General features: G+C 43.1%; 1 protein-coding gene across 4 annotated transcripts; it reads left to right on the forward strand.

Moving 5' to 3' along the window:
* Window positions 1–2,371: 2,371 nt before the first annotated feature.
* rcor2 (REST corepressor 2) lies at window positions 2,372–19,271 on the forward strand. 4 transcript variants are annotated; one of them, XM_029455199.1, is made up of 15 exons: window positions 2,373–2,654; window positions 3,031–3,097; window positions 7,454–7,579; window positions 9,520–9,576; window positions 10,973–11,053; window positions 11,418–11,470; window positions 11,594–11,755; window positions 12,000–12,124; window positions 12,381–12,447; window positions 12,562–12,801; window positions 13,661–13,738; window positions 14,029–14,086; window positions 15,387–15,454; window positions 15,710–15,871; window positions 16,499–19,271. In XM_029455199.1, the coding sequence occupies exons 3-15, from the start codon at window positions 7,456–7,458 to the stop codon at window positions 16,844–16,846; spliced, it is 1,623 nt and encodes a 540-aa protein (XP_029311059.1). In that variant the 5' UTR covers window positions 2,373–2,654; window positions 3,031–3,097; window positions 7,454–7,455; the 3' UTR covers window positions 16,847–19,271. The 4 variants fall into 4 exon arrangements, with proteins under 4 accessions (XP_029311060.1, XP_029311059.1, XP_029311057.1 ...); XM_029455197.1 differs by lacking the exon at window positions 3,031–3,097; XM_029455198.1 differs by lacking the exons at window positions 2,373–2,654; window positions 3,031–3,097 and adding an exon at window positions 3,465–3,670.
* Window positions 19,272–19,654: the final 383 nt, after the last annotated feature.

Genomic DNA, 19,654 nt, shown 5'->3' on the forward strand with positions numbered 1-19,654 from the left:
CCAAAATAAAAACAGCTATTTATCAATCTAGATAGTTTTGGTTTCTCTACAATATAAAGGCTTGTGGAGCTCAAAGTGCCAAAGACATACATTTGAAATGTCTTTCCAGAAATGATGACCCGGTTACTGAAGATCATCCACAGACCTTGTTGTGAGCAGATTCATGGAGGAACCTTTTTCTTTCTACCAAACTTCACCCGCCAACAGTTTAACCATGCAGAAGGAAGCGTGCATGGACGAGAGGTTCTCCTGATATAGCAAGTGTTTCAGCTCAGCCGAGGAGGACACCTTTAATGTTTACATCTCGCGCTGCCACGAGCCTCTCGTCTATGAGCAGACGCACGCTCCCTTCTGCATGGGGATACGGTTGAAAGAAAATAGTTCTCACATGAAATGGCTCAACTTTACGGCCGATATCTCCAACAATCAGCAACTCAAACCAAAACATTCCACATTGATGAAACGGCACTACAGGTACAGTAAGAGGATTAATATGTATTATTGATTGTGGGGTGAACTGTGAACTTTAAGCACCACCCTCAGGTTTAAAATGTTAGCTTTGCACACAAGATATCTCATAAACTGGCAGACTGTCATGGAATTTGCTAAGTACATTCATGCAGAATGCATACAGATTTTTTTTTTAGTGTACTGCAATTTCTTACGTTCCCGGTATGAAAACACTGCAGACTAGAAATAGTGTGTCGTGTGGAATTGAGACACTACACACTATTGCACTGGGGACAACATCTGATATCTCCAAACCTCAGCCTCCCACATCTGAAAGGGTAAATAGAGCATCTTTATGATCCCAGGTGCATTTTCCCTTTAAAGATCATAATTTGATCTTGAGATTAGATTAATATCAAGGCCCATTGAGATCCTTTGTACATCCGGTGGCATGACAGACACACAAATACATTATCTTTTACATTCTTATATAATTTCAGTTTGAATCAACATGGTCTATGTATGTCATCCAAGCTAGCTTGTGTCAGACTATAATGAATCATTTGGTGTGTCATAGAGTGCAACGTCAGTGACTGTGTTGTTGCAATCAGTGCATTGAAATCATGTCATAATGAGTTGACAATGACAGAGGGCATCGTTCACTGTACAGCTATACAATACAAAACATTTACACATGCACGGTGGTCCGACTGTGTGGCAGCAGCTACAGCACGAAGAGTTCATTCTATCACATCTGATTCTACATCATGCATCTTCTGAGATAGCAGAGAAAGTCAGAGGATTTGTAGGGGGAGGGATGGGAGTCAGGGGGAGGTGTAATGGAAGGAGGGAGAGTTGTGAGGACATGTGGAGAGAAATGGGGAAGTGAGGGAGGGAGACAGCAGGGAAGAGAGACAAAAGTGAGAAGAGCAGGCAGATAGATAGACAGGCAAGAAGGAAGAATGAGACAGGTGGAGAGAGAAGGGAGGAGGTGAGGGGGGGAGGAAAGAAGTGGAAACAGGAGTGAGCTAAAGGGAGTGGGAGGGACAGTCAGTTCTGAAAGATCGAAGAGAAACCGAGCGAGAAGAGGAGGGAAGGGAGAGACAGAGTGACAAATGGAGAGGAAGACAGGAGGAGGAGAGGGGAGGACAGAGAGAAGAAGAGGAGGAGAATGAAAGGAGAGCTGGGAGGAGAATGGAGGGAGGGAGGGAGGGGAGGGCAGTTGTTCATTAGAGAGGATGTGTTAGGGACTAGAGGACTGAGCGAGAGGAGAGACTGTGGAATGGTGAGTTTCATGGACACTGACTAATGAGAGGAGAGGAGGGAAGGAGGTGAGAGGAGAGGAGGGGAGGAGGTGGCAGGGGTGAAAATGAGACTGGAGAGGAAGAGGAAGGGGGAGGAAGAGGAGAGGAGAGGAGAGGGGGGGGGGCCTGGCGGTGAGCGAAGCGAAACTGCTTTACTGTATCACCGTAGGGGGAGGATGGGGGGAGGGGAAGAATTTGCACGTACGCACACACACACACACCACTGTGGAAATCGAAAGCGACATGAGAAGAAGACGGCAAGAGAGGGAGACAGGAAGGGGGAAGAGGAGGAGGACGAGGGGTGAGGAAGAAGATGAAGATGAGGGAGGGAAGGACATAGTAGAGGAGTCATCACTAGAGAGAGAAAAGTAGGGGGAGCGAAGGAGGGAGGGGGAGATATGTTAAAGAGGGGGGAAAGCAGAGAAGTCAAATTAAATGGATGGGGGAAAAGGAGGGAGTTAGGGGGAGAAAGAGAGAGAGGAGGAAGAAGGAGGGCAGGGCAGGGGGCACAGACAGTGAAAAGAGAGAGGAAATGGGGGAGGAGAAGGAGAAATAGGGCAGATAGTCAGGAGGTGGAAGGGAGAGGGAGAGGGGAGGAGGAAGAAGGAGAAAGTATTGCGGAATGAGAAGACATAGGGAGATTAAATAAAAAAGTATAGGGAGAGGAAACAGACAAATAGAGGAGGTGCAGGAAGGAGCAGGACTGTAGAGAGAAAAAGGGGGACGACAAACAAGAGAAATCACGGAGGAGATGGAGATGAGGTGGGAACATGAGGGGATGAGGAAGAGGAGCTGGTGAAGAAAGAGGAGCTGGTGATGCCAAAGAGAGATGAGAGAGAGAAAAGCTGGAGGAGTATGTAACAGGCTGTTACATGTCAGCGGCAGGCACTTCTACTAAAGGTAGCAGCAGGTTCTATGTGTGAGAGTGTGTGTGTGTGTGTGTGTGTGTTATTGTGTTTATTGGCAGCATCAGGTGTGAGAAATCCTGCACAGATATCACTGAAACAATCCCTATTCTCTCTCTCTCTCTCTCTCTCTCTCTCTCTCTCTCTCTCTCACACACACACACACATCTACCTGTGCACGTGTACAAACACACGCAAGCACACACACGAGGCAGAACTCTTTTGAATTGTTCGGTCATCTGAGTCATTGTCAGTTCATGCAAAAAGTCACGCACGCTCTCACGCATACATATTTACACACAATCACATTCACACAAGGTTCAATTGTACCGGAGTCTCCTGCCCTTTTCTCTCCACCATGCATACATCAGTACAAGTCTGGACAGCCTGCCTCAGCACAGAGATGCACAGCTGACGAAACCCTCCGCCGACACACTGGCAAGTAGTCCCTAATTTATGGGATTTTGAAAGATGGCAGATTAAGAGTCTATTTGTAACAGATACTATTTGTTTCTACTAATAATATATGTGCCATTCTATTTAAACCGTGGGTAATAATTAGAATGGGAATTAGCAGGTAGGCAGTTTTAAAAGGATTTTTTTTTATCAAAGCCTTTCAGTACGAGATGCTATCAAATAATTCAGTCTAATGTGTCAATATATATGATTATAGCAACACAATCTAAAATTAAGAATAGGCTACTCTAAATAGTTTTACAGGACTACTTTTTGTCAATCCAAACGGCTGGTTGGGAGAGGCGAACGCACCGGGGCGGATGGCCACCTCACTTTTCCCCGGGTGTTGTCCGCCTCCCCGGCACACACTCACGGCTGCTTCCATCTATCCATGCAGTTCACTTCATTGTACTGACTGTGCTCATCAATTAGGCGAGAATTAAGCCGTTTTAGATGCAGTAATTGTCTTTTAGCGCTTCGAAGAGGAGTATAAACCGCGGACAGAGGCGCAGATAAGTTTTGAGTGCGGGGAAAGCGGAGAGAAACGAAACACAGGTAGGAGTGTGACTGTTATCTCGACTTCCAACTATTAACGTTACTAATGTAACGCGAGGGTACTAGCCGCAAGCTAACCGGCTAACGTTAGCATCCCAACGACCAACTAGACTTCAGGTTGCACTTTGGAGAGGAGGGAAATGTCGGCAGATTTCTATTGTTAAGCCTCCAGAAAGGATTTAGGACCGTTCAAAGTACTAAACGTCCTGAAAGAGACGCCAACTGGAGTTAAAATAATCCGGAGAGCGAGTTTTCACTTCAACGGACAGTAGCGTCAGTAGTACCAAGAGCAACGTAAGCGTGGGGAAAACAAAAGGACTTCAAAGTCTGACACACAACACACATGACTGCTCGGGAAAGATGTGAAAATATTGATTTAGCTTGCAAACCGGTCCTGGATAACACACCGGGTGCCAATCCACCACCTCATATTTTTAATTTTGTATAAATTAACATATTTATAGAAAACCAAGGTTCAAAAATACGTAAAAAGATACGTAAAAAATGAGTCTCCATGCTAATATTATAATGTTACCTTAAGTAAAATACCACTAAAGGGTCACTCCAAACTTACTCATTAGATCAATAAGTACATTTTTAGTCAACGTCAACGATGTCAGTATGAGTAAAAAATAATGCATCATTAATAGGTGAACCAGACCACATTTAGACATTTATCATATATAACAAATCAAATATACATGTTTAATAGACTTGAACAAACTTGTTAAACCACGTTTAGCCGTGTATTGTCTAGATTGGTTTTGTATAGCATAATCATGTCAGATGTTTTTAAATATTGAAGGTTATGATCAAAAAGTTGATCAAAAATGATCAAAGAAATTGATTACTAAGCCTACATTGGTGAGCAATATGTATGGCTACATATAGACCGTGCCTGGTCGGGTTTGCAGTTGTGTATTATAGTTTAACTCTTATTGCTCGTAAGAGTTGCTTAATCTGCCAGAGATCGAGGCTATCGTGTCAGTGTCCGAGGCTACCACAACCTCCTGAAAGTAACTCTGATGAACGCTTCATCGATTCCCCACATTTAAATCCATCGATATATACGTAAATACACAGAGGTATGTGCAGGTTTGTGATGTGAGTTTCCCGTGAAGTTAGAGGGGACAGCTGTTATAGTGTTGGGGGGCCACCGGCGGCTGCGATAGACAAAGACCCCCAGAGAGCCTCAGACACTTGTATTGTCTCCCGGAGTTTGGTAGATGTGAATTAATCTGCCCCTCACCCTCTGCAGAGGAGGCATAACTGCTCACTTTAATCTAGAGAATGCGAGAAACAAGTTCGTGTCTGTCATGCTCGGGCTTTGTTCTGGTCGTAGTTCAAGTTAGGACACTCCAGATGAAGTTGCTCTGGGTGAGATAAAGTATAAGCGTTAACGACTCTGTGTTTATACTGTGATCTGTGAGTGATATCGTCTTTGTTTTGCAGCCGCACTGTGTTTGTGTACGAGGAGGGAGGGAGTTTAGTTGGGTTACTTTCTGCTGTGTCCTGAACTGACCGTCTAGTCTTTTGTGTTGCTGCGAGACTCACTGGCCCGGAGATGCAGAGGGAGAACACGAAGCTTGACCACCTAATGATAAAGCACTGACTGTGGATGACACTTAAAATGAGAGTCCCCTCCATGCAGGAGGGCTCTCATGTTATCCACTGCACGTTTTTATTCCACTTTGTTTTTCAGATTCTGCCACTTGTCAGTTGTGCTGTTTCCTCAGCATGTATGAAGTGGTATATGTGTAGAGCTGCAGCGATTAGGAGATTGACAGAAAAGTAATCGGCAACTATGTTGATAATTAATTGTTAAAGTAATTCTTTATGCAAAAATGTCAGAAAATGCAGTCTTTAAGTCTCAAATATGGAGATTTCCTGCTTTTCTCTTTATGTTACATCACCTTTAGACTTTGATACTTTTAAAACTTTTTTTAGATGGACATTTTCCACTATTTTCTGAAATTTTATGGACCAAATAATCTAAAAACAATCGGCAAATTAATCCATAATGAAAATAATAGTTTGTTGTAGCCCTACATTTGTGTATCTTTCATGGTTTGTGTATGGTCGGCTAGAGATTGTGAGATAGGTCTTCACATTGCACACTGGTAATAATGTCAGACTAAAAATACATTTTGGACATGTTAATAGTGAAATTGAATATGCACAGACAGAATATGAGGTCAGTCCAGGGCAACTCATCATTTACATACAGCCCAACATACTCAGACCACTTATTTTTGTTTACCTATTGAGTTTATCAAAGAAGACTAAGCAAATATTCACATTAGAGAGTCTGGAACTAGAGATTTTTGGCATCTTTTGCTTAAAGAATTACAGAAATGATTGATCTATTATCAAAATTGTTGTAGATAAATTTTCTGTCAGTCAACTAACCGATTTAATTGACGAATCATTTCAGTTCTAAAAATCTTCAGTCAATCTTTCCAATGTCAACGATTGAGGTTAATACTCTGATTTTGATTTGATATGTCAGAATCGGGTTTCTTAGCGCAGAAACTAACAATATTTTTTATTGCTAATTAATTTTCTGATCATGTTCTCATTTAATCAGTTAATCATTTGGTTTATAAACTATAAAAGTTGGTACCAGTAATGCACCTGGCCGATCTGCCAGATCGATATCACTGACTTTCAGCCATTTTATCGACCTTGTTAAGTGGATTGTATATTGGCCATAATGTGACTGATTCTCATTAAATAAAGCTCCTTTGCCCGTTTGCACTTATTTACTCGGTTACGGCGGGCTGCTAGCTCAGTTTATAGTGCCACACTAAACCCTGATATGCTGTTACCTTACATACAAATGATTCAACGCGCTGACGTATACAGATTTTAAATAGCAAAAAGAGCTCTGGTATGCGAGCTCTCATGTTTCTTAATGGTCTGGGGCACTAAATGGCCCTCTGTTTTGTTTGTGGGTGGTGCCCCCGTGACAGGAGCATCTTGGTAATTAACTGGAGTAATAAAGGAAGACTTGATGAGTTAATGAGTTTGGGTCCTGTGATGAACAAGAACAACAAGTGCCTGTGGATTGTGTGTTGAGATGCTCTGAAGGTCAATACTTGGTGGTAGAAGTTCAGGACTTGAGCCGAGAATCAGGCAATCAGTAAAAGATGTGTTTAAACCGGTAAATCAACGGGACATTCATCACCTTATGTCCCACTGAACTGATCAGTGTAAGGGCGTTTTGATTAGTGAGATAACAAGTTCTCAGCCTGACCAAATGTTAATTAGTGTGAAACCTCTCCATTCATTTTCAATTTTCAAGGCGTGTTACATTAGGACAGGACTTGGCACAAAGCATGTGGGGAAAAAATGGAAAGAATATGATGTGTGGGCCGAGACATCTCTGCAGCACAACAATATTTAATTTAAAATTTAGCTTGAACAAATATTTAATATTCAATAACATTTGTATTAATTGTTCAGCCTTAGTTTCCAGGCAACCAAGTTGTAGCTGTCTGGGGGAGATCACAGTTGTTGAGTGTGAACAAGTTCTCAGCCTCAGCTGAAGGGGAAATAATGGGGCTGCTTCCAAGCATAAGGTGCTGCTCTACTTTACAAGAGTGAATTAGGTTTTATAGGATTTCAAGTGAAGACGTACTGCAGCAAACTCGCTAACTAAAAAAAGAGTTTTATGTGAGATTGAATCATACACAAGACAGAAATTGTATTTTTGTTGATTAACTGTGCTGTGTAAGTGGTGACATTTCATATTTAGCATGTGTGCGTGTGTGTTTGTTGCAGCCATGCCCTCAGTGATGGAGCGCTCGGGGTCCGGGGTCCTGTCCAGGAGCAGAGCCAAAACCGTAACCAACGGCAACAGCCAACCACACTCTGAAGAGGATAGCAGCGATGAAGAGCATGCTCATGGTACACTCACACACACTCTAAACTGATGTTTGGAGAAGCAGACAGGAGTACCAGCTCAGAAGTTAAGCAATGTACTGCTGGAGGGGGCAGCAGCAGCACAAATTATTTTAGCCACCTACAAGAAAGGCCGAACAATAAAAAACAATATGTCGGTGCTGCCCCCGTCCACAGCAGCAGCAGCACATTTCTTAGCTTCCTGCTGGTACTCTTGTATGTTTCTTCAAACTGGGGTCCTGCCAACTCAATCTATTGTAAGTAATACACTAACTAGTGATAAGTACCTCATACAACCACACATCAGAACTATCCCTTTCATTTCTGTGTTTGCATGTGTAGTGCAGTTACAGTAGACATTGTACAGATGCATTAGTCCAGCTGTTGCGGTTGCATTCATTGCTGCAGTGCTTCTTTAGTCCCTGCACACTGCTCTCCTCTGTCCTCCACCCCCTTCCCACACGCTTCCATCTTCTGCCCACATACATCTTTCCTTCCTCCATTCTCTCCTTCACCCAATGACTTGCTGTTGATCTTTATTTTTGAACAGTTATCTCACTAGGCACATGGACTAAAGATATCTTATTAGATCAAACAGTTAAACTGGAATGATTAGGAAACGTTCAAAAAGCTCTTCACTACCCAGATATCCTCTGTTTATGTCAGTCTGAGACTTTGCATCAAAAGCCACCATCCCTAACATTATTGCAACCCCCACTTTCCCTCATTTCTTGCCTGCTTTCATGCCCCTTCTTTCCTTCCATCCAATCTTCTTTCTTTTTTACTCATGCCCTTCCTGTCGCCACCCATTTCTTACCATCTACTCCAGTTTCTATCATCCCCGTCTCCTCCCTTCCTGTCCTCTCTCCCTGAGGAAACAGTAATCTGTCCTCCTCTCGCCTGCCTCTCTCTTTACTCCTCGCCTTCTACCCTCTTTACCACAGCAACACTAATTACTTAATATCTGCCATCCGCTGTCGTTCTCCCCCCCCCCCCCCCCCCCCCATCTGTTGTCATCATGTTGAAAATGCTATCACGATAAGAATATCATGCGTAAAGGTATTTATCACTATATATGCTATTTCTGTTAAACTTTAATTGTTATCTTGTAAAAAGAGAAGTTTTATGTTGTGATTAAAAACTTTCTGGCATCCTGGTTAAAACAAACTGTTCAGAAACCCAAATGTTTAGAACAATTAAGTAAATGGAACAAGTGAACTGAAACAGTCAGCAGTTTCTAGTCTTTTAAAACCAACAGAACCTCGACTAATAGTTTATTAAAAGCAGTCTCCCTGTGTGTTTCTCACAGGCTGACAACTTGAGGATTTTTTGCACTCTTGCAACCTAATTACATAACCCCAGAGTTTCACACAGTGTTAGAGTGGAGGTGCTTCACCTCGGCTGACATAAAGATCGCCTCCACTAAAGAATATTTGGTAAAATGTAATATTAGGCTTATTAAGCATCAGGGAAAATTTGCACAGTTTTGATTGAATTGAGTGATTTTTGCCCCCAATTTTTTTAATCTGGAGGCATCACACGTCTACACAGTTTTTGCTCTCTTGATGGTTTTTTATTGGGCAAATACTTTGAATTTTGGTGCATATTTGCCCATTGCTGCTAAATATTTCTGACATTGCATTGAGGCGATTGTTTACCCATCATTAATAATGAGATGAGATATTCATTGATTCATCACATATGTTTGGTCAGCAGTAATAAATCAGAGCAGCACATCACTCTCACTTTTTGCAAGTTTAAACAAAGTTGAGAAAATTAGTCAAAATCAAGTTTCCATGTGTTAGGAAAACCCCCACTTCAACTCAACCAACCCTGCTCCCAAAATATACACATTTCAGTGTTCTACAGGTCTTCTATCTCTACAGCTCTACAGATCCTTCTGGGAAATAGAAACTGATATTCGTCTTGTGTGTCTCTCTCTAAAGACAGTATGATCCGAGTGGGAGGAGACTACCAGGCTCAGATACCAGAGTTCAAACCAGGTAAGCTGAGAGAGGAAATCAGGGCTGAGAAGGTGACGCAGAGGTTAGGAGGATTGTGGAGGACATTGAGATGGAGGATTGTGGAGGACATTGAGATGGAGGAATGTGGAGGACATTGAGATGGAGGAATGAGGGGAATGCAGATGAGAGAAATGAAGGTCAAATGATCAGTTCCTCTCTGTAGACATGTGCATGTGTTGCAGAGGTTGTCCTTGTTCAGCAATGCAAAATGCAAAAATAGTGACTCTTCCGTCACACAGGGTGGATGGACAGGTTTACATATATGCCCTAAGATGAAGGCCTAAATGAATCCTATAAAGTTGAAGTCTAAAAAGTTAGAAATGTGTAAAATAAGATGCCATTCAGTGAAATGTTTCCTTTGAGGTTGGTGTCGAGCTTTGTTATAATAAATAACAGGGTTAGCTCAGCAAAACCTTTTTATTTAATTTAACATATCTGCTCCAGAACTGTCGATGTTGAATCGTAAATAAAGCTAGTGGAATTGGGCTTATTGAAACACCCTGAGAGCTTGTACGTAGTAGATGTAAAGTCGCTGAGCTCTGGAAAAGCACCGTGGATGAAGTTGTCTCACAACCACCATATTGCACCAGATGAGAAGAAGGCAAACCAGCCTCTCGCTGAATGTCTGGATTTTGGCAGAACATACTGTAGGTGTTGAATTCCCAAATTGGCTGACATGCCACCGTCTCCTCCTCATTTTTTATTGCTAACGCAGAGGAAGCCAAAGATGGAGCCGAGACGACGGGAGAAAACATGCAAAGGAGAGGGAAGAAGAAAGTAAAAATTAATGACGTTTGATAAGTAGACAATCATTTGGATTTTAACGAATCCTATTCTGCTTAACGATTCTGGTTCTTAATGGTTCTTGATTTTGATTCTTCAGAGGGTAAAACAGGTCACATGCTTTTTTTTCATAGAAAAAAAAAACTTATTTATGAAAACCTTTCCACAATTCACTTCAAAATACACTTTTCTTTCATTCACAAGTTAGTTCTGTGCAGTTTGAGATGTTACAACTGTCCCCAGTCTCCCCTACTGTAACACAAAGTGCGTGTGTGAACATTTTCGTCTCATGTATGTTTTTATTGTGTGACTTATTTAAAAAATCCAAACTAACGAAAGCCACACTCAAAATATTGTAAGTATAGCTTGAATACACTTGAACCGATATATTGTGGCTAAAACCTGTTAAGCTGCTGCCCCACCAACAGCACCACGTTGCTTTGCACTCAGTCTGTACTTCTGCCGGGGCGTCTACTGTAGGTACCCACTTTAAAAAACACTTTCCCTTTAAGCGTGGAGGAGGGAGTAAAAGAGGGATTCACATAGTTTACAGATTTCAATGCTAAATGTCTTTGTTGGTTTTCATTAACAGACAGTCCAACCCGCTACGACGAGAAGGACCAGAGGAGCATGTTGGTCTGGTGTCCCAACGTTCAGCTTTCTGATGCAATGTGTAAGAGACACACACACACACACACTCTCACCTTACATTCACTGGTGCAAGCTTGTGACCTTCAGTTTAATGGCTGTATGTTGAGTAGAGAATAGCAATTAAAAATCTCACCCTCTGTGTTTTCTCACTCTCTTGCCCTCTTTGTCTTCATCTCTTCATCTCTTTATATTTACATGTCCTCATCTTTCTTTCTCTCTTTCATTAATTTCTTATTCTTCTTGTTTCTCTACCTGGTTTCCTTCACCGTCCATACTAATGTGGTCCACCATACTAATGTGGTCTCTTTTTCTTGCACTATATCTCCTCATCTCCTTCTATTGATGCGTCCGCTCTTTTAAACATATTCTCTCTCTTCTTAACCCAGTGGACGAGTACATCCTAATGGCTAAAGAGAAACATGGATACAACATGGAGCAGGTACGGCAGATCGTTTACGTACAGCAGAGGATCATTTCAAGATAAAATTCTCTTATCACTGCTCGTTTGTGTCTCTCTGTCCCTCCTTGCCTGACCCTGTCTTCGTCCTGTGTGTCCCTTCAGGCTCTGGGCATGTTATTATGGCACAAACACGATGTGGAGCGCTCGCTGGCCGACCTGGCCAACTTCACCCCGTTCCCAGACGAGTGGACAGTGGAGGATAAAGTGCTGTTTGAGCAGGCCTTCAGCTTCCACGGCAAGAGCTTCCACCGCATCCAGCAGATGGTGAGAGACTGGGGGAATAAACACACACACATGCAAGCACGTACACAGAATTTATTGTAATTTCAGAAACCTTTTCAATACTTTATACTCAATTTTGCGGCTGAGATTGTATGTTGGAATCAACATTTCAATGGTGCACAGCTTCTTCTTTCTGCACGTCTATTCATTGTGTTTAAACCCAGTATTTCTGCAGAGTTGCAGATAAAGATTAGGCAACACTATAGATTCCTGTGTTTGTGTGTAGCTTCCAGACAAGCTGATCTCCAGCCTGGTGAAATACTACTACAGCTGGAAGAAGACCAGGACCAGGACCTCCGTCATGGACCGACAGGCCAGGAGGCTGGTCAGCAAGAGAGAGAAAGAAGACAGGTAAGAGATACCATGAAACCTGAATCATCCCTAAAGCAGCGAGACGGGTGGAGGGAAGAATGAATATTGAAGGAAGGACTGAGCAGGAAGGAAACATAAGTTCCTTTACAAAGCTCCCACACACGAGTCTCATGAATATTAATGAGATGCTTTGATATTATTTCTTGTCATTTTAGCAATACATTTGATGAAATCAGACATTTTTACAAGTGGCTTACCCACTGGTGTGTTTAGTTACCTTCTTTTCTTCTTGTAGTAATGATGAGATTGAGGAAGCGGACCCTGGCAGCGACAGTGACTTTGAGATTGACGCCAAGAAAGAGGTGAGCAACATTTTCTTAATTTATTCTACATAAATGAAATGCTGCTTTCTTGAAAAGCTGTTCTTGTAAAATACCTGATTCTTAATTATTTGTGTGACTTCTCTGTCCACACAGGCAGTGAAACAGAACCCTAACAGCGCCAACTCTGACAAGACGACCCCAAATCGCCCAGGGTCGATAAAGAAGGAGAATCTCGGGGGTCAGTACCGCCACCACCCGCTCAGAGCCCGGCGCAGGCCACCCAAAGGCATGTTCCTGGAGCAGGGAGACATCATGACTGTGTCGGCCTCCCACAACGCCGGGGTGCTCACTATACGACATCTGGACACGCAGTTGGTGTCACTCAAGAGACAGGTATGTCCCTCAAGTATGAGAAATCTGTCCTCACACTGTTCTTGTTGTTGCTGTTTACATTCCTCCTGATGCAATTAAAAAAACCTCAGGAATGAACTACTGTTTTCTTTTTTGTTATGATGTTCTTGTGTAACAAAAATTGACCAGAACCAGAATTTCATTTAAGTACTCTGGGTTGCAGAATGTCACAAAAAATAGTTAAACTGTAGATAAATGCATTTACTGTGTGTGTGTGTGTGTGTGTGTGTGTGTGTGTGTGTGTGTGTGTGTGTGTGTGTGTGTGTGTGTGTGTGTGTGTGTGTGTGTGTGTGTGTGTGTGTGTGTGTGTGGCTACTCATTTATAAAGCTTCACTTATAACGTTGACATTCAAATTCTTAATCGTCATTCACACAACCTTTTTTGTTTTGCATGTGTATTCATTGTTTCTTTATTTGCAGATAAAGATGAACTGATATTATTAGTATTATACTATTTCTAGAATTAGTTTCCAGTGGTGCCTGCGTAGGATTGTTTCAGACTCGTGTGACGTTAACATTCATTGAAAACAGATAAAAGATTTTTATCATTTTCAAAACTCAAGTCAAAAAACAGTAATATCTTACCTAATATCTTTATTTCATTTATATTTTTGTATTTATCACTCAATCACAGTTTTCCTTTTGCTTGTTTGACTATGAGCTGCTGTAACAAGTGGATTTCTCCGGTGCGGCATCGATAAAGTTTAAATGAAGGTCTAAATGTACTGAACATTTGACAAGATGTGACGGGTTATTACTGTTCACAATATTAAACTGCAGCTGTGTGTTTAAAGCTTCTTTGTGTATGTAAATAAACACTGTGCCCTCTTTCGTCTCTCAGGTCCAGTCCATCAAACAGAACAACAGTAGTTTGAAACAGAGTTTAAACGAAGGCGTTGACACTTTAAAACCTGCCGAGGTAAGTCCTTGTGATTCTGTGCAGCGTCCTTTCTTTCTACGCTGTCGCTCCTTCATCTATCCCCTCTTTGATTTTAGTTTCCTGATTTATTCACTTTTCCTCATCTCTGATCTCTTCAGTTTGTCCTTCCCCAACTCCCCCCAGATATTATTTCACCCCTTGTGGGACTGAGATTAGTCTTAATCTGCCCTTTTCTCTCTTTCTGTCACTTTCACCCACCTCCCTCCTTCACACTCTAATCTCTCCCCTCTCTCTCTCCCCCCCCCTCTCTCTCCCCCTCTCTCCCTCAGCCTGCCCCAAAGATGAACTCTCGTTGGACCACAGAGGAGCAGCTCCTGGCTGTGCAGGGTGAGTAAAGGCTGCAGCATCAGCTCCCTCCCCTCTTACACCTCGTTGATCCGCTGCTCCTCTTCCTGCCTCAGTGAGAAGTGAGACACATTCATATTCATGTTGTCCACACACAGAAACCGCATGTGTCCGCACTGAAGCACAGCAATGACTCACATTTTCTTCTCCTTAGTTTGTGACTTTAACCAAAGAATTTCAGATTCTCTCATTTATGACTTTAATAGTAATCTCAGAATATCTGCGGCTCATTATTCACTGTATAGTGTAATCGCCAGTTGTTGTACGATCAGAGGATTATACCCCATGTATAATGTATGTCTTCTTACGGTACTGCCTTTTATAATTGCTTGCAACCAAGATAACTAGGAGCTACTGGGATTCAGATTCCAGCTGTAATTTAAGTGAATTAAAGGAGAAGTAAAGCAGCTTCTGTTCCAAATCAGTGTCCACAGAGCTTACTCAATTAAAGAGACAGTTGTCTCATAGAGGAGCATTCATTAGCAGAGGATTCATGGCTGATGAGCTTCTTTATCAGTTTGTTGTGACGGACACAGAGCTCTGCATGCCGTGGCACCCAACTGCATACATTGGGTGTTAAGTTGTGGCTAAGCAGCTACAGTCGGTTAGTGTGCCTTTGAGCAAACCGTTAAACCCCCATCAGCTGCAGCTGTGTAGTAACAGAAGACATCAGTGACTACGTTGACACAAACGGACTCGGAGATGCAGTCCCAAAAGAAAAGTCCACATTCCTGGTCAGAAAGAGAAACGCGTCTCCTTTTAGACATTATGAAAGACTTGGATATCAAAGGTTTGTGTTTATGCGCAAATATTGCAATGCCGACCTTTTCTAGAAGGTGGTTGAAGGAATGAAAGAGGGAGGCTGTGTTCACACAGCTGAATACGTCTGCCACCGGTGGAAAACTTGTGGCTGCATGTAAACGTGAATATTAATTCTCAAGAGCCATGTAAACCGCTTAGTAGGAATATTGTCTTTTTCAGAAAAAGGGCAAAACAGAATCTTTTGTGCATGTAAACGTAGTCGATCTGTTTATATCACATGAGTGAAGCAGGACAGGCCTGAAAAAGAGCAGGTGCACTCAGCCAGCCGACCTCAGATGAAGGTTAACGCGCATCAACAAGCTCACGCTACATCCACTGCTCCCGTCTCCTCACACACACACACACACACTGCTGCACTCACAGAGAAGGAAAGCAACTGTTTTAAGAGCCTTTTCATGGCAATTAATTGATTGTGAGTGATGCGTAGACACAACATTAAACAGACGTCTTTCTTCTCCAGCTATCCGACGCTATGGTAAAGACTTCGCAGCCATCGCTGAGGTGATCGGGACCAAAACACCAGCTCAGGTGAGCTTCCTCTTTCTCAAATCTTGTGAAGATCACCTCTTATTCTGACCTCAGTCTCACCGTCCATCCATCCAGCTGCTTCCTCATCCCTTTGCCTAGAAAAGCATTTATCTTTATAGGATAACTATAATCTCCATTATCCCTCCTTTCATTTGTCTACTGACCTCCAATCTCCGCCTGCGTGTCCTTAAACGCAGCACAGCTTTCTGCTCTGCGTCATTTTCTTCTCTAACTCTCCATCTCTCCCCGTCTCAGGTGAGTTCGTTCTTCGTGAGCTACCGGCGCAGGTTCAACCTGGACGAGGTGCTGAGGGAGTGGGCGGCCGAGCAGGTGGCCACCAGCCGAGACCAGAGGGACCCCAGGAGGAGCAGCGAGGAGATGGAAGCCACTGCAGACGGAGCCACCGAGGAGGACGAGGTGAGCCGTGACAGAAGATACACAGGATATAAAGAACACGATTAGTTAGTTGAAGTTTGTAACGTTTAGGGGTAACGAAGGCTAGAACTGCACACTGCTCGTGTAGTTCCAGATTTCATTGAGTGTCCTTCGTGCTTAGTTACATATTCATATTATATATAAGTCCAAGATGGTCTAGACCAGGGGTGCCCACACTTTGTTGGCTTGTGAGCTACTTTTAAAATGACGAGGTCCAAGTGATCTACCTATATTTAAAAAATGCTGGGACGGGGGGTGCTGGTGCGTAGTTCTCTCCTCGCCTTTCCTCCGCTCTGTCTCTGACTGTAGGTGTGTGTGTGGGAGCCAAACAGGGGAGGGATTGAGAATGTGCAAGGCAAGAAAAAAACAAAACACTTGAATTTCGTTTTTCGTTTTTACGGTGTGTGCTCTACCCGCACTACCGTTCGACCTTTTGGGCACCCCTGGTATAGACCCTGGTCATTAATAATCCCTGTCTCAGAGCTTCAAGTGCTTGTTGGTGCTCAACCATCTCAGACACGAACAGGAACAACTCTTCTTCTCTGCGCCTCCTCCCTCTGCTTTGTCCTCACAACTTATCTCACTTCATCTTCTGTTGTCTCTCCTCAGGTCAAAATAGAAGACTCTCCCTCGGACGCCGTCGGCGGCTCCTCTCCCCCGTCCTCCACCCAGACTCCCTCCTCTCTCTCCCAGCCTCCTCCGCTGCTGCGCCCTGCACCTCCCTCGGCTCCCCCCAGCCTCCTCCGTCAGCCTCCTCCTCTGCAGACGCGCCCGCTCCAGACTCGAGCGCCCCACAACCACCCCCCGCCTCCGCTCATCCGGCCCGCAGTGACCACCTCGTCCACCTCCACCGGGAGCTCCAGCCTCAGGGCTTCTCCTCCCAGTTCGTCCCCCGCTGCAGGGCAGATGCCTCCTTCACTCGTCGGGCTCAAAGTGGAGCAGCCCAACTCTCACTGATACTCACACACACTTATGACAATAGGAATAGACACACACACACACATACAAGTTAGCATGCAGACAAACACGATGCTTAATCTTCCGTCACCCTGTAACGCCATTACAAGTCACATGACCACACTATCCCTCGAACACGCTCAGGTCCCCGAGGTGTCATCACAACTCTTAACATGCAGGAAGAGTGTACGGACCCCTGCAGGTCCCCTTAGTAAGGCAAGTGGCCTGAAGCCCCCTTTACTGTACTAACAAACACCTACCTCCAGACACACACACTACAAACAAGCTAGGAACTCAAAACTACCTGCACACACACACACCTCCCTGAACGACAACAAAGAGACACTGGATCATCAAGCCGTTGAAGCCATGAGCCATGAACCCACCTGCTCGTTTCCATGGCAACTGCTGAACATCTGGATTGTGGAGGAGTGTGGTTGAACACACACACACACACACTATAAATATATCTATCTATACTGTAGGGTCCACTGGGCAGGTTTGAAGTCATCCAGAACAACAATCAGGAAAATGAAATAATGAGCAGAACCCGCTCCTGAGAGCTGACGCGGATTAGAAGAAACGGGTCTTCTCAGATTGAGCTTCGCTTTAGAGCTCGGGACCCTCACGGAGGAGGGGGTCGGTACTTTTGCAAAGAAACCGGGCTTTGTACTCGAAGCTGAGTTTACTGTTGAGGCTTTTAAGAGTTGAAGTTGAGAAATGGAAAAACAAGAGCGCGTCGCCCTCTTCGCTCATAGCCATGTATTACTAGTATTAACTGGAGTGATGTTTTCCCTTTTTTTGACTAGACTTTTAAAGTGAGCTGTAGGCAGTTAGTTATTGTAAGTAGTTTAGATAGTGCATACTTTATTATTATTATGATGATGATTATTGACTGTCTTCTGCCGCAGCTTGTTTTTCTGTGGCTCAGTGTTGAAGTCTCTCTCCGTCTGCTGACACGGTCCTGTGAAGACACACTGAACACATCAGCCTCTGTTGAAAAACGAGTAGAGGAGACTTTTAAAGTGAAGGGGACGCCTGACCTTTCCTGACCTCCGATAATCGTACACTGAAAAATAAAATGTTCTGCCAAAGTCTGTTATTGCTTTAAAAGCTCATCGTCCCAGAGTTCCCATGTCGGTTTGATTTGACCTTGTTGACTTGCTCCCTACATGTTGGTCACAGGAAAAGTAGTAAAACAAAAAGGTGTTCGAGGAATAATCTGGGGAAACACATGTATTCGCTTTTTTGCTGAGTCAGACGAGATCGATTCCCCCAGTTGGTATGCTGGAGTTGAAGTTTGGAGGTGATTAGCGTAGCTTAGCATAAAAATTGGACAAGGTAAGACTGAAATTGTTTTTTTATGTTTTGTTTGTGTACAGATCAATGACTCAAAATAATGTTTTGGTTAGTGAGCTTGAGAGGATTTAACTTTTTAGATTGGGTGCAGTCTTTATGCTAAGCTAACCGCCTGCTTGCATTAGCTTCATATTTAGCGCGCAGATAAATGTGCAGCCGGCTAACTTAGCTTAGCACAAAGACTGGAAGCATGGAAGCAGCTTTATCTGTTCAAAAGTGACAACCCTCTAAAGCTCGCTAATTAAAATGTTATATGTTTAATGCGTATGAAATGATTAAAGTTGAGTATTTTGTTAGATGTTGATGTGATGACGGCTCTGAGTCCAGTAAAAGCAGCTTTCTCACTTTAAAGTCTGCTAATGTCAGACAGTTAATAATTGAGCTGTCAGGAAACGCTGCTTCTCAGTCCTGTCAGTTTCTGCCTCTGAAATGTTCTTCAGTCACACCTCATGAACAAAATGACCGACTGATATTCTGCTGCGGTTACTTCTTTGTGACTGCCACACAATCCCTGCAGAGACTCCTCTCTTCATAGTCTAGTTGTCAGTACAGGAGAGAATTAGGAAGAATGGTCATTTATTTTTGCAGTTTGAGAATAAAGTTCAACTTTCAGTATATGCGCTAATTACTTTATTTTCAAAATGCAAAATAAATCAAATTCAATTCCTGCCTCCTGATATTCTTTTCGTATGCCTGGCACTAAGTCAAAATTCAGCTTTATTCTCGAAATGCAAAACAAATCTTCATTGTCCTCATGGCCCTCGTCCTCTTCTGTATGTCTGCGTCGCTGCCTCTTTCCAGCAGATCTGGGATCAGTCGTGTAAACGTTTCTTTAAACTGCTCAGAGGTTCTTCACTAACTGTCCTTCAGCATTTAGTTCACTGAGCAGGAATCAAATCTCTCTGGCTTTAAAGTGTCTTGCCTTTTGACTTACGTTTTCCTAATTGTTCCTTCCTCCAAAAACTGCTTGTGTGTGTACTGTGTGTGAGAAGTTGTTTACATTGTGGAAACTGAACCTGTTTGTGTTTGAGAAATGTTTTTTTTAGAATAAAGAAATTACCAAATAGTCCAGCGTCAAACAGGTTAATGGCATCTGTGAGTTTAGGGCTTAAACAAGCGTATTGTGAGCTTCATATGCTCAACATTTTCAAACACCATCTGTTAACTTCCACAGGTTCAACCACCTGCAGCTCTGAGGAGAAAGAAATGTGCTAATGTCCAGTTAGGATGAACGGATTATAATTTGGTGGACAAAGGTCAGGGTGACCTCACAAATGTCTAATGGGATGAAATTAGGACATTTTAGAGAACATGGATGTGTTAATTCTTCTACTCACATCAGTCTGTCACTAAACCAGTGATGGGGGAAGTATTAGGAGCGTTTACTTACGTAAAAGTACTAATACCACGATTTAAAACCTTGTTAGAAGTATAACAGTAAAAGGGCCT

Source organism: Cottoperca gobio, chromosome 18, assembly GCF_900634415.1.
Source record: "Cottoperca gobio chromosome 18, fCotGob3.1, whole genome shotgun sequence".
Classification (NCBI taxonomy): Eukaryota; Metazoa; Chordata; class Actinopteri; order Perciformes; family Bovichtidae; genus Cottoperca; species Cottoperca gobio.

What these genes read in the sequence shown, in the direction of transcription:
- rcor2 (XM_029455197.1), top strand. Translation starts at nt 2,627, where the DNA reads ATGTCAGCGGCAGGCACTTCTACTAAAG. An exon ending in TGGTGTCACTCAAGAGACAG is followed by an intron (nt 12,802 to 13,660) that starts GTATGTCCCTCA and finishes TTCGTCTCTCAG; the next exon opens with GTCCAGTCCATCAAACAGAA. An exon ending in GAGCCACCGAGGAGGACGAG is followed by an intron (nt 15,872 to 16,498) that starts GTGAGCCGTGAC and finishes GTCTCTCCTCAG; the next exon opens with GTCAAAATAGAAGACTCTCC.